The sequence below is a fragment of the Pangasianodon hypophthalmus genome, chromosome 27 (genome assembly GCF_027358585.1).
Source record: "Pangasianodon hypophthalmus isolate fPanHyp1 chromosome 27, fPanHyp1.pri, whole genome shotgun sequence".
NCBI classification, from domain to species: Eukaryota; Metazoa; Chordata; class Actinopteri; order Siluriformes; family Pangasiidae; genus Pangasianodon; species Pangasianodon hypophthalmus.
Window position 1 is genome coordinate 7,165,498 of NC_069736.1, and position 13,276 is coordinate 7,178,773.

The 13,276-nt window shown below is 41.1% G+C and overlaps 1 protein-coding gene across 6 annotated transcripts in view; it reads left to right on the forward strand.

Moving 5' to 3' along the window:
• mtmr4 (myotubularin related protein 4) overlaps nucleotides 1–13,276 on the forward strand; it is a 69,909-nt gene that overhangs the window by 14,441 nt on the left and 42,192 nt on the right. For 2 of the 6 annotated variants that reach the window (XM_053230480.1, XM_026921459.3), the window contains exon 1: nucleotides 5,667–6,182. The exons of the other annotated variants lie outside the window; for them this stretch is intronic. In XM_053230480.1, the coding sequence (XP_053086455.1) occupies nucleotides 6,021–6,182 (162 nt within the window). In that variant the 5' untranslated portion in view covers nucleotides 5,667–6,020. Of the gene's footprint in view, nucleotides 1–5,666; nucleotides 6,183–13,276 lie in introns of those variants that run through there. 6 annotated transcript variants of the gene reach the window in all.

A 13,276-nucleotide genomic window follows, 5' to 3' on the forward strand; every position in this document is an offset into this window, starting at 1 on the left:
AAAACATAAGCGAACGACTTGGTCATGTTTTGTCAAACACAGTGTGCTATATTAGAAACTTTAGAAGAGGGAAATAATTATAAACTCATTCATTTCCATTTGTCTGTATTAAGGTACGTAATTAGCACACTAGCTAATCATATGTTATTACATTATGTAAGCTATCACATGTTAGCCTAATCAGTTAGGTTTCTTGGAAACCAAAAACAATAACATGACACTGGGGGCTTTGACATGCTTAGTGGGCTAATAAATTTATGATTTGTCCACTCGTGTGTAACATAATTTTGGCAATTTAAAAGCGATCGATGTACAATAATTTATTGTGTAAGTGTTCATTTTTTTAAAGAACTAAATAAGACCGAATGACATTTCTAAACTTTTCCCATTATAAAATGCAAGGATGAAATACTAGTTAGTCTTTTTGGTACGAGTCTTGATTTGCGTCTTCATATTAGCTATGCTATATTTTGAAAGGTTGGGCTGCTGTAAAAAAAAAAAAAAAAAAAAATCGCTATCAAGATTCTCCATCTCTTATTATTTATTCCCCCCCCCTTCTCCACTAGAAGTCTGAGCTTACATTTCTTGCTTGCCTGAAGTTTAAGTATTACCTCTTCTTTTTACCTACTGGTGAATGAGAAGACCATAAACATAGTATTGTGTGTGGTTCGTTCTGGTCGGCTTGGCATGGTGAATGCGGATCTGATGAGACCTTGGCGAGGGTGGCTGTGGCAATACAGCGTGCCCAAAGAGTAGGACTTTAACCACGGAATGAAGTAATTGCAGATGAGTGCTATTCCAGTTGAATAATGAGTGGGTGTAGAATATATGGGCCAAGCCAAAATACGAAAAGCTAGTACAGGTATCAGGTAACTGTAATACAGGTTGCTGGTAAAGTGAGTCTTTTTCCACCATTTTATGAAAGCAGAGACGTGAGAGATTACATGAGAATGTTACACAAGCTCACATTTGCTGAATCTCAGTCATAGACATAGACATATTAAGTGATTTGAATGCTGCACGGTGATGGTAAGGTTGAATGAGTGAGAATGGGATATTTGGCATCGTTTATGTCCAGTCTATATTTTCTGATTTGATGGTATATTTGATACCGGGCATGGGAAAAATAATTCATTCTGATTCATTCTCTCTTGAAAGATCAATGCCCAAACCAGACTTAAATGTAAACAGTATGAAATACTTCATAATCTTCATAAATTTTATTCACACATTAATTGCTTTACTGTGTCTTTGCCCCAGATTAAATCTGATTAATGACTCCAGAACTGTGAGCTCTAAACATTTCCACCCCTAACAGAGATAGCAATTATAATTGTAATTATTATTGTTAAAGGTGCATTTGGTAAGATTAGTCCTCAAGATTAGGTCTCTATCTGTTATGTCGATTGAGTTTGACATTTGAATGATTTTTCTTTTCTTCTTGAGGCTACCTCCTGTCCATGTTCACAAGTCCCTGCCCCTAGGGTTTTCTCAGCCATTTAGTTAATTGTGCATTTTTCCAGACTGGAGTTGGGGCAAATGATTATGGGAAAGCTATGCACATTGAGTGGCTTTGATGGATGATTCTTGAAGAATTGAATGCAGCTATTTGGACTGGATGTCTTCCTGTGTACTCTGTATTCGAGCTTTAATACTGTGTTTCTTTTGCTTCTCTTTCTTTTTTTTTTTTCCCCATTCTCTGTAGGTTTGTTTCCACCCAAATCTTAAGCAAACTTGTGCAGTGTTGGGTGAAGAAAATATGAATCAGCAGCATGATGATGTAATCAGAAGAGCACCAGTCAGAAAGAGACTGGAGCACACATCCCTCCTTCCGTTATGTCTTCCCGTTTTTCAAACCTCTGTTGCTGTCTTATTATTTTATAATGTTATCTCTCTGCCACGCCAACTTGTTCCCTTCGGCCAATGGCACCGTGTGCTCCAGACGCCACTACAAACATGCTTCTGACTTGTAATCTCAACATTCTTACTTGACTAAGCTGCTGTTGTTTTGCACCGAGGAATGAAGAAATGTTAAACCGGCTCAAGAATGAGCTGAGCACTCCGACCCTAAGCTGATGTTTATTCTCTTCCAGCACAACTTTCACGAGGAATAACACGCTGTTGAGTGGACAGTTAAGTCGATATGTTAAATATACATCGCCTAGTCAATGCTCTCTGAATACAGACAGGAAACTTTATAGTGCTGCTTATTAAATAGTCCATCGCCAATACGTGTCTGGTGATACAAAGTTCGTTTCGATTGATTCCTCTTGATTTTGCGTTTAAGAAATGTAAATGTACCTGCCAGCAAGCATACATTTTTTGATGATTTACTGTTGCGGTGATGTGATTTAGCACTGAATAATCAATAATGCGAGTTAAGAAAATTATTAGTGAGAGTTTTTATATTTGACTAGTCATTTACTTAGCCTACGACACTGTATGAACAAAAGTTTGTGGACACCTGACCATCACACCCATATGTACTTGTTGAACAGCCCATTCCAAGTTTAGTCCCCCTTTGCTGTAATAATAACCTCCACTCTTCTGGGAAGGCTTTCCAATAGATTTTGGAGTGTGACTGTGGGGATTTGTGTTCATTCAGCCATAAGAGCATTAGTGAGGTCATGCACTGATGTCAGGCAAGGAGCCCTGGTGCACAGTCAGCATTTCAGTTCATCCCAAAGGTGTTGAGTGGGGTTGAGGTCATGGCTCTGTGCACGCCACTCCAGTTCTTCCACTCCGAACTTGGAAAACCATGTCTTCATGGAGGTAGCTTTGTGCACTTGAGGATTGTCATGCTGGAACAGATTTGGGCCTCTTAGTACCAGTGAAGGGAATCTGTAGTGCTACAGCATATAAGGACATTCTGTACAGTTGTGTGCTTCCAACGTTGTGGCAACAGTTTGGGGAAGAACCACACATGGGTGTGACGCTCAGGTGTTAACAAACCTTTGGCCATATAGTGTATAACAGAAATGTAAAAGCATGCAAGCTCCTGTTGCTGTATGGAATGGAATACCACAGTGAAGCCACTGGGGGCAGCAGCAGCACTGACACTACTGCACAACACAGTGCTGTGCGCAAAGCTGTTTTCAGGCACAACACTGAGGCAATTTTAAAGAACGCACAAAAAATACAGACTTCTTGCTGGACAGAGGCATCAGACAGAATACAGGAAACAAAATTAATAAAGAAGTATAGAGAGAAATCCTTGGATTAATTAATCTTGTTTGTTTAAAACAAATTCCTCATCAAATTCCCTGTTTGTAATTTTAAAAATTGGGAACAGGGAATAAACATTAGATTAGATTAGTCATTGAGGAGAAAGCCGGCAAAGCAACAAAAACGTTATGTTTTATATGAAATTATTGCAACAATAGGAAACAAGAATTCCAAATGATATTTCAGGAATTCTTAATAAGCTGCTTAATCAATTGTCAATTAATTGACTATTAAAATATTAATTTTTTTGCAGCCGTTGTTGTGACATGTTTCAGACGTGGTGTTACTGAGCTGTGTTGTGTCTCATGTCATGTGAAGAAACATGTTTGTGTTCAGTGGAGTAGAATTCAGGGTGTCCTCCTTTCCTAAAATAACCACAAACAGGGGGGGACATATCAGGAGTAGCTCAGTGACTGTGTGTGTGAGAGAGAGACAGAGAGAGAGGCAAAGAAAGAAAGTAAGAAACATAACGTTCCCTCACTCACATCTCTGATCGTTTACGATTAGTGATTAGAAGTGATGCACTGAAATAAAAATTCCTGACTGGGACTGAAATTCAGGACACATTTGGCTGGAAAAAAAAGTTTCATTTTTAATGTGACCTGCAATCATGTTGTACGTTTTTAGTAGACATACAGTATATCTGAAAAAAGGCATCTATTAAACACTGTGTAATGAAGCTCAGTGTGCTATTATTAGCCTACGAAATCCAGCATCCTCGACAACCGAGAGAACAGTCGCTCATCCAAATCAATGAATTCTTCTTGATTAATTTAAATGAATTTTTTTTTTAGTTATACTTTGCAATTTGGCACCATTGCTTGTGCTTTTTTTTCCATCTTAGCAGCAGATGGTGTTGGTGTGCTAACTGGGACTTTTTGCTTCTGATGTTTTGCTATATACCGCATATTGAACCGGACTCTGTGTTTTCAAGAAGTGGATTAAACCCATAGTGGGGAAATCCTTGGGTGTAATGTCCCTTGTAGAACCTGTGAAATGTTCCCACATATCCGGTATAATGGAGAGCAAAGGAAACAAAAGCTTTCAAATCATGTTCATTATTGTTTAAAATGTTGTTGATGCTAAAATTAATGCTTTTGTCACCTTTTTAGCCCTTTTTTCTGCTTCAAGAGCCAAGATTGTGCTAGAGATTTCTTTTTTTATTATTATTTTATTTATTTATTTATTTATTTATTTTAATTTCTAACCTTTCTAAACAATATCCTGGTCCTGGTGTTTCCCCTTGCCCTGAATATTATCCTGAATATTATATTTGCCTGCATTAACACGCCTGAGCCTACACTAACCCTAACTAATCAGCAAATTGCCAGTCCCTTAGTTACTGTGTGTGTGCGCGTGCATGTGTGTAATCCTCCCATTCGGTAACAATCACTCCAACACTGCTAACAGTGGAGCTAGAAATCAATAAGAGAGGCGTTTTGGCGTTCAGACTAAAACCTGAATATCTAAATGTACTCAAAAATTTATTTACAGACTGATTCAAGCCAAAGATTTTACATGCCCTCTGCTGCTCGTGAGGCAAGTTGCAGTTGAACAGTGAAATTTGTCCTGCTAGAGTTTTTTCATCCGGTTCATGATGCATATGAATCAATTTGGAAATGGCAATCAGAATTGAGATCTCATTGAATCACGACCCAATTTTCCAGATGTAGGAGACAGAGACGTGACCCCGGTTGATTTCACAAGGATGCATAGAGGGAGGTGTGTGTTTGTGATTATTACATCACTGCAGAGGATGACGGCTGAGGCACAGATACAGCACAGCAGGTCACGATCAGCACGGGCAGATGCTTAGGGGTTATAAGGGGCATTCGACTGGTACAGTGTGTTCTCGGAGTGGAACGTGAGTAAAAGCGCATTCTAGTGCCGTAAACACTGCAGAGTGCTTCTGAGAGAGAGAGGTAGAGAGAGAGATGGGGGGGTGGTGCTGTTAAAGATTGCTGTGTCATTGATGCACTCTGCATGCTCACTGGCGCCCTCTTTCACTTCCGCTCTCTCTCTTCCTGCTTTCCCCTTGTTTCTCTACCTCTCTCGACCGTCGTGACTGTATGCTGATGCATTGCCCCTCCTCTTCCTTCAGCCTTGCAGCACGGAGGAGAGTGCATCTCTCCGCCACTACAACGTGTGTGTTTCTGAAGGGTAATTATGAAAGAGGATGCTTAGTTGTCATTGTTGAAAGTGAGCATCACACATTTGAGCTCAGATTCGAGCTCAGATAAGGATCGTCCTTAAGATAAGTGGTGTGTGTGCACCTTGTCTGCGTGTGTGTGTGTGTGTGTGTGTGTGTGTGTGTGTGTGTGTGTGTGTGTGTGTGTGTGTGCGCGCGGATGCTGGCTGCTGTTGCTGAGGTAGCAGGCTAGTGCAGATGAAATCTCGGTGAAGGGTGAACGGAGAAGGGGGGAGGGAGGAGCGGGAGATGCACGTGAGAGAAGGGGATGCGATTGTCAGGGGGCGGAGCTTAGCATCAGGCAATACCCTGTTTCTTTCGCTTGCTGCCTCTCTGTCGCTCTCCATCTTCATCCACCTGCCGCCACTTCTCTTCTCTCCTCTTTTGCTCTTGTACTGCTCTCATCCTTCACCACAGACTGTATTGTCATATTTCTTAGCAACAGGTTCAACAGGATTAAGACGCGCATGTGTGTGTATGTATGTATGTGCGCATTTTTTTTTTTCCCTCTTTAATGGCACTTTGCCTGCTCTCCTGAACCAGCAGTGTGTGTGTGTTTGTGGAGAGAAAGCAAAGGGCGGCTGGGGTGTGTCTGCACCTCTTGTGTATGAGAGAGCAAGGAGAAAGGCGCCAGAGCAGCCGGAGAAGGAAGGATGGTTTTGCCGATAGCGCTGCTCCTGCGAGTGTGTGTCTCCGGGGCGACCAAGCCCTGCCCCCTCTCGCCATGAGCCGGGTCAGCCGCGTCTCCTGCTCCATGCTCAACTGCTTCGTAAGTGGTGTGTGTTTGTGTGAGAGAGAGAGAGAGAGAGAGAGCTGGAGATGTGAACGAGTGTTGATGGTATGGTGTAGTGTGAGTGTGTGTGTTAGTGGTGTCCACTAATAAAGACGGCACGCCACATGAGCTCACCATGCTGACTGGAGTGACGGAGCATCCTGTGCTGAGAGAGCGAGAGAGAGAGCATGCTGTTTTCATTCTTTTGATTTTATTATGACTGTGTTTGTGTAAGCAGCAGTGAGCAGTGTTGTCTGAGGGACGTGGACATGCTCTCTGTGCTTTAGTCTGCAACAACTAATGTGAAGTTACAGAAAGAGGAAAGTTCTGAGATTTTTTTTTTTTTTTTTTTGGCCTTTTAGTAAATGGACACAAAGTTCTCCATCATATTCCACTACATCCTGTCAAAACTTTCACTTACCTTTTGTTAATTTCCTTTTCTTTTTTTCCTTTCCTTTCCTTTTCTTTCTTTCTTTCTTTGCCTCATTCCCTCTGTCTGTCTCTTTCTAATCTTCTCTGTCTTTCTTCTGTTGTTTAATTCATTTAATTTCAGTAAGCTTTATGGGCATGACTGTATGCACTTACAGTATTTTCTCTCTCTCTTTCTGTCTGTTTCTCTGTTTTTGTCTCTATTTCTGTCTCTGTTTATCTCTTGCTGTCTGCTTCTCTCCTTTTCTCTCTGTTTATCTGCCTCTTTCTCTGTTTCTCCTTTTCTGTCTGTTTCTCTCTGTCTCTCTTTGTCTGTTTGTTTTTCCTTTTCTCTGTCTCTTGTTCTCTCGTCTCTCTGTCCCTTTGTTTGTCTCCTTATCTCGTTCTGTCTGTTTCTTTTCCTTTCTTTTTCTATGCTCTTTTCATCTCTAGTTTTGTCCCTGGGGCCTCAGTCCTGTTCCACCACATCATCTTGTTCTTTCTTTCTGTCCTTTCTCTCAATCTACTAAGATGATGTTTAAATTTTTTAGCTGTCTCAAACAGTTGTCAGTCCTCCGTCTCATCTCCGCATCACACTGTCCCTGTCCGTATGAGCGAAGTTACTCTGCACCTCGTAATTCCATGCTCTTGTGTTGCTGGAGGATGAAATGATGAGTTGGGGCTGGTAGCTGGAGGAGACAGCGTCAGTGGCTACAGGTGACCTCTTGACCTCTCGACACCACTCCATGCCCTGCACGCTGACTCTGATTGGCTCATCGGGTCTCAGGGGGGTGGGACAGAGGCCATTCAGTTAGCAGTAGGGACACGAGACATTGCACACTGATTGACTGACTCTGAGAAGTGAATGTGAGCGGAGAAGAAATGCAGTAAAAATGCAGCGAGAGCAGGATGAACTGTGATTAACTCTATCAGTGGATGTGTGTAGATTATAAATTGATGCAACCTGAATGAAATCTGTAATACTTAGAAGATACTTGCAGCAGTCGCCATGTTGGTAAAGAGATTGAAATAACCGCATTGAATAACGAGTGATATGACAGACCTTTGGAAGAGTGACTGAAATTTGCGAACTGTTGGTTGGAACTGTGCGTACGCGTAGACGTCTTGTACAGCAAGGTGTGTTTTTATTGCTGTTTGGAAGGAGATCAGGCTGCGCCTTTTAGACTCCCTTGAGACGGCTGTGAGTTTAGATTTATGCATGCGGAGTATTTTAATCCAGTTTCTGTCTTTGGATGGTTTGGGATGGATTTCTGAAATGTGTTTCAACATGATCCAGATCAGAACAGCAATCAGATTTCCTGAACAGAGAAAAAACTGTCTAACCTCGGTGAAGTGGCAGAAAAAAAAATAGAAGGAAAAAAACTCCACAAAGTGCTTTCGCTCTCTCTCACTCCCTCACTCTCTCTCTCTCACACACACACACACACACACACACACACACACACACACCTACACCTAAAATGTTAAATATGTAATAAACTGAGATGCGTTTGCTTCCTGAGTTCTGCACCTGAGCTGTAAGATGTAAAAAAAAGAGTTTTTCAGCCAGAAGTGTCTGTAAATGCTTTAAATGAACGAGTTGCTAAAATGCTACATTTCTCCTGCAGACTTTGGGATATTGGGCTGGCAATACGACAGTGTAATATTGATATCCATAATAATGACATGTCACAATACAATATATTTACATATGGCAGATATTTTCTACATAATTTCACTTTTTTCTCTTTCTTTTCAGTGAAAACAGGAACGTGTTATTTAGCATCAAAAATAAATTATTATTTATTATTATATTTTATTTATTTTTTATTTTTTTCCCAGTCTGGTTTCTTTCTTTTGTTCTTTCTTTCTTATTCTTTTTTCTCTTTTTTCTTCTTTTCCATCTGTGATTCTTTGTGGTTCTGTTTTTCTTTCTTCATTCCTTATTTTTTTTTTTCTTTATTAGTTTTCTTTTTTTCTGTCGTCTTCTTTTTGTCTGGCTTTCTTTCTTCTTCTTTTTTTTTTTTTTTTTTTTTTTGACTGTTAATGTTTAGACTCGCAGATCCTGTTGATTTTATTTCTCCACTATTCTTTTAATGTCTGCGTTAAACCTCAACTCAAAAAAGAAAACACCTTAAAGCAGTATAAGCATCTAATGATCATGCGTAGAGTAAGCTTGTGTGTGTGTGTATAGTAATAAAACTGTGTGTGTGTCTGTTATGGAAATAGTCTGATGTTTTGAGCATGAGGGCCTGTAGCTCCAGGTTGCTGAGACGGAGACGAGTTGCTGTTTTTAGATGATAAATAATGAGTGTTGGATTCAGAGGGAGCACTAAATGGCTCTGATTGAACAGCGAAAGCTTTTTTCCATCTCTGATGCTCTTACACTGTTTAGCTAAACCAATCAGACCAGCAACACGAGCTGTGTGTGTGTGTGTGTGTGTGTGTGTGTGTGTGTGTGTGTGTGTGTGTGTGGGGCTTCCTTATCAAATATCTGCTTTCTTCCACATGCATGATTATGAGCTCGCTATGTGTATGTGTGTGTGTATGTGTGTGTGTATGTGTGTGTGTATGTGTGTGTATGTGTGTGTGTATGTGTGTGTGTATGTGTGTGTGTATGTGTGTGTGTGTGTGTTTGTGTGTGTGTGGGGCTTCCTTATCAAATATCTGCTTTCTTCCACATGCATGATTATGAGCTCGCTATGTATGTGTGTGTATGTGTGTGTATGTGTGTGTGTGTGTGTGTATGTGTGTGTGTGTTTGTGTGTGTGTGGGGCTTCCTTATCAAATATCTGCTTTCTTCCACATGCATGATTATGAGCTCGCTATGTGTGTGTGTGTGTGTGTGTGTGTGTGTGTGTGTGTGTGTGTGTGTGTGTGTGTGTGTGTGTGTGTGTGTGTGTGTGTGTGTGTGTGTGTGTGTATGTGTGTGTGTATGTGTGTGTGTATGTGTGTGTGTATGTGTGTGTGTATGTGTGTGTGTATGTGTATGTGTGTGTGTTATAACTCCTATGGCGGCTCATATGAGCTGGCACGGTGTCCAGCGCTGCCCGGTGAGTGAGAAGCACTAAACTGTGCCAGCAGATGGGACTCTGTGACACTGTGGCACTGACTTGCATCACGTCGACACTACTGGACATAACTCCAGTGTTTAGACCTGAAATTCTTCTCAAAAAGCATTTCCTTCATCCTCCCCCCCCCCACACAAAGTAGATTTGTTTGATGTATTGTCTGTGTATTTTTTTTTTTTTCTTCTTCTTCTTTTTTCTCTCTCTTCAAGCATTAATGTCTTATATTAAATAAAAATGACTGGATTTTGTTTTAATCTTGAAAGCATTTTGAAATTTACCCAAAGGGCTTCATCAGTTCTCCTTGATACAGGGAAGTTCTGGTTTATCTGAACATTGAGTATGATTCACACCCCTTATGTTACGAGCGTGACATGACATTGGCGAGCAGAGGTGTGAATTGGCGTAAAACTGCAGAGGCAAAGATGATGTGAGGGTGTTGCAAGTCAGCAATGTGTGTGTTTTATTTTATTTATTTATTTTTTTAACACTGCGTATTTAAATTCCAGCCCAAATAAGAAATACCAGAATTCACTCCGGTCCATTACTGGAGGAAACCCACACAGGCACAGAGAGAACATGTGAATCTCTGCACAGACAGTAACCCGAGCTCAGGATCAAACCCGGGACCCTGGAGCTGTGAGGTGGCAGCACTACACACTGCAGCACCACACCGCCCGAGAACTTAAGTGTTAGATACATTTTCTGATTGTGCTGTTCCTGTATGTGGTTTAGCATGTTGTCAACACAGGGCGTGTAGCAGCAAGAAGCAGTGCTGCTGGGCCCTCTCATTCGTTCTTGAGCAGGAACCTGGAGCCTTTTGTAAAGGTTTTCCAATGGCTGCTGCTCCACATGTCAAGAGCCACAGTTCCTGTATTCTGGTACTTTCTAGAGGTAGTTTTGCATTGACCCAGACCTTCTGCTCTACTCTTTTGTACTAGTTGCCGTCCAATTGCATCTTTTCTGCTGCTCACAGATCATGATAACGCTCTCAGAGAAAGTGCTTTCTGCCCTCTTCCTCGTACACGACCTCACAGACACCCATGATTGGCTAGTGTTGCTGTGATTGACACGGGAGAGAGAAACACCATCCCTCCCATCCAGAGAACATGTCCAATGTTGCTTCCCTAGCTTTCACCACAGAAGGCTGTAGCATCATTGAGCATCGCTCTCTGAACGATGGGGCGAGCGCTTTTCTTTTGCACCACTTGGGAGCCCCTTCAAGATTGTGTTTTGTATAAAAATGTGCTTTCCAGTCCCGAGTGGCGCAACAGAAATACATTTGCTCTGTCGTCTGGAGATCGCCAGTTTGAATCCTGATAGAGCTTTCTTTCGAGTGTGTTACTCTGCCCTGTGATGAAAAGGTGCACTTGGGTGGCTTCACGTGACATGGAGGAAGCACGTGATGGCCTTCTCCCTCCTGTGTTGGTAGCTGTCGTATCATAGGGGAGAGCTGGCCAAGACTAAATTAGGGAGAAAATTGGGAGTGCTTTTCAAGATTGAGTTGATTTTATAATTAAATTCTCATAAAATAGTGTAACTTCCCAGGTGTGTACATGTAAACGAATTATGTGAACACCTTTTTATGGGTCTTTGCCATTTTTTTATTATTATTATTTTTTTTAAATAATTAATCTTTCATTTTGTTTTATGTAAAAGTCAATACGTGTCTTCAATCTTGCAATGGCCTCATTTCACTGTCTGGCTGTGGAGGTCATAAGGCCTTTAAGTGCATTTGCACTGCAATCTACATTAGCACTGGTCTCTAGCTTTTAAAACAAAGATGTCATTTTATCCTCGTGTGTGTCTACGAGATCAATTACATCTGCATGATCATATTTAGGTCAGAAGCTGAGCTGATGCCTTTTGACGATCTTCTAAAAAGAGCACATTCTCTTCGTTTCTCATTTAAAGGCTAATGGAACTTTAATATACCGAAAGGAAGAACCACAGCACAAACCTGTGAAGATCTGTTACTCAGACCGAGCAAAGGAAATGCTTCTAAACTGTTTTCTCATGGTGGGAATTGATCAAGAAATGTGATAGGTGATGGTGTGATTGACTCGAGCACTTGGAGTGAAGGGTGTTATGTGTTGTTCACTTGGTTAGGACAGATCAATAAATCAGTGATGGCCAGCAGGAACATGGCGTCTTTCAGAAGGACAGCGATCAGGTGTGTTAATTTCTTCTTGAGCTCAGGCAGGATCTCATCTGTGTCTTCCTGTTCTTAACAATCTCAGAAAAATAGCTCAGAGAAATATTAATTAGCATTCAAAAAATAAAGAAAAGGAGAGATGACAAGGAGTGAATAAACACCAGTTTGTCCCCGTTTTGCTCTCTCACACATCACTCTCTTCTCACTGCTCTGACTAAAAGGGCTTTCCCCTAAAAAAAAAAACTAGAAAGTGTGGACAGAAATGATGTGGTGTTTAAAATGTAGATTTCTGTTTGCTCATTTTTTTTTTACAGTATCCTCCAGATATCTGACTATTCTAGTCTGTGTGTCTTATAGGCAAGTGTGTGGTGTCTTACATTGAAGTGTTAATAATCATCTGTAACAATTGATGAATAATTTTGATTATTTAATTAAAATCAGTTTTTGTGATCCTATTTCTAAACCCTGTGTATCAGGATGAAATACGGAGCATCTGGAACATGATGCAGCAAGATAATGCTGTGTGGTATTGTACAATCATTTTTGGTGTGTGTGTGTGAGGGAGAGAGAGAGAGATGGGCTGACAGTGATGTCCTAATCCATAAAAGATAATCTAATCCAGAAAGCAAAGCCCCTGATCAGATTAGGTTCCTCAGGCAGCTCCACGTGGCAGCGCGATGTTTATAGAGAAGGAAGCGACAGCAGACTGCAGGATGTGTGAGGAGACCGAGACGAGTGTGAATTCCAGTTCTGAAAGAGAAAGGGTCCCAGAAAACATGGGCCGTTGCCATGGAAACAGGACTGCAATCTGTGTGTGTGTATGTGTGTGTGCGTGTGTGCGCGTGCATGTCTGGTAGTCTGAACTCTCTCTACATTCCATATTTATTCATCCTTTATCACCTTGGTCATTCATTTTCTCTATTTTAATCTGGCTCTCTCCCTGTCTCTCTGGCGTGCACTCTCTATCTCTGTCACTTTCTGTCTCTCTCCTCTGCTTTCTCTCTTTGTCGTTCACTTTGTCTCAGTTGCTTTCTCTCTTTCTCTGCCGCTTTGTCTCTGTCAATTTCTCTCTTTCCCTCTCTGTCTCTGTTGCCTCATTGTCATTGTCTCTCTCTCTCTTTCCCTCTCTTCCCTCTTTTTTTTTCTCTCTGTTTCTCTGTCTGTCTTTCTGTTGCTGTCTGTCGTTCTGTCACTCTTGCACTCTCTCTGTATCTCTCTCTAAATAGTAATCTGTGAAAGTGGTCATGTCTCTTTTGTTCTAGGATGATTAAAATGAGCTCTTTTGGGTTTTAATGAATTAAACCAGTTTTCTTGTTGCAAGTCCAGTTTTATATATTTACCCATGAGCCATGTGAAGTATGCACAATCTTGCATATGTCTGTAGTGCACTATATGCTGTAGTAGAACAGCATGTGAGATTCAGCCTTTGTCATGTTAACAGCGTTGAAAGTGTGGAAAAT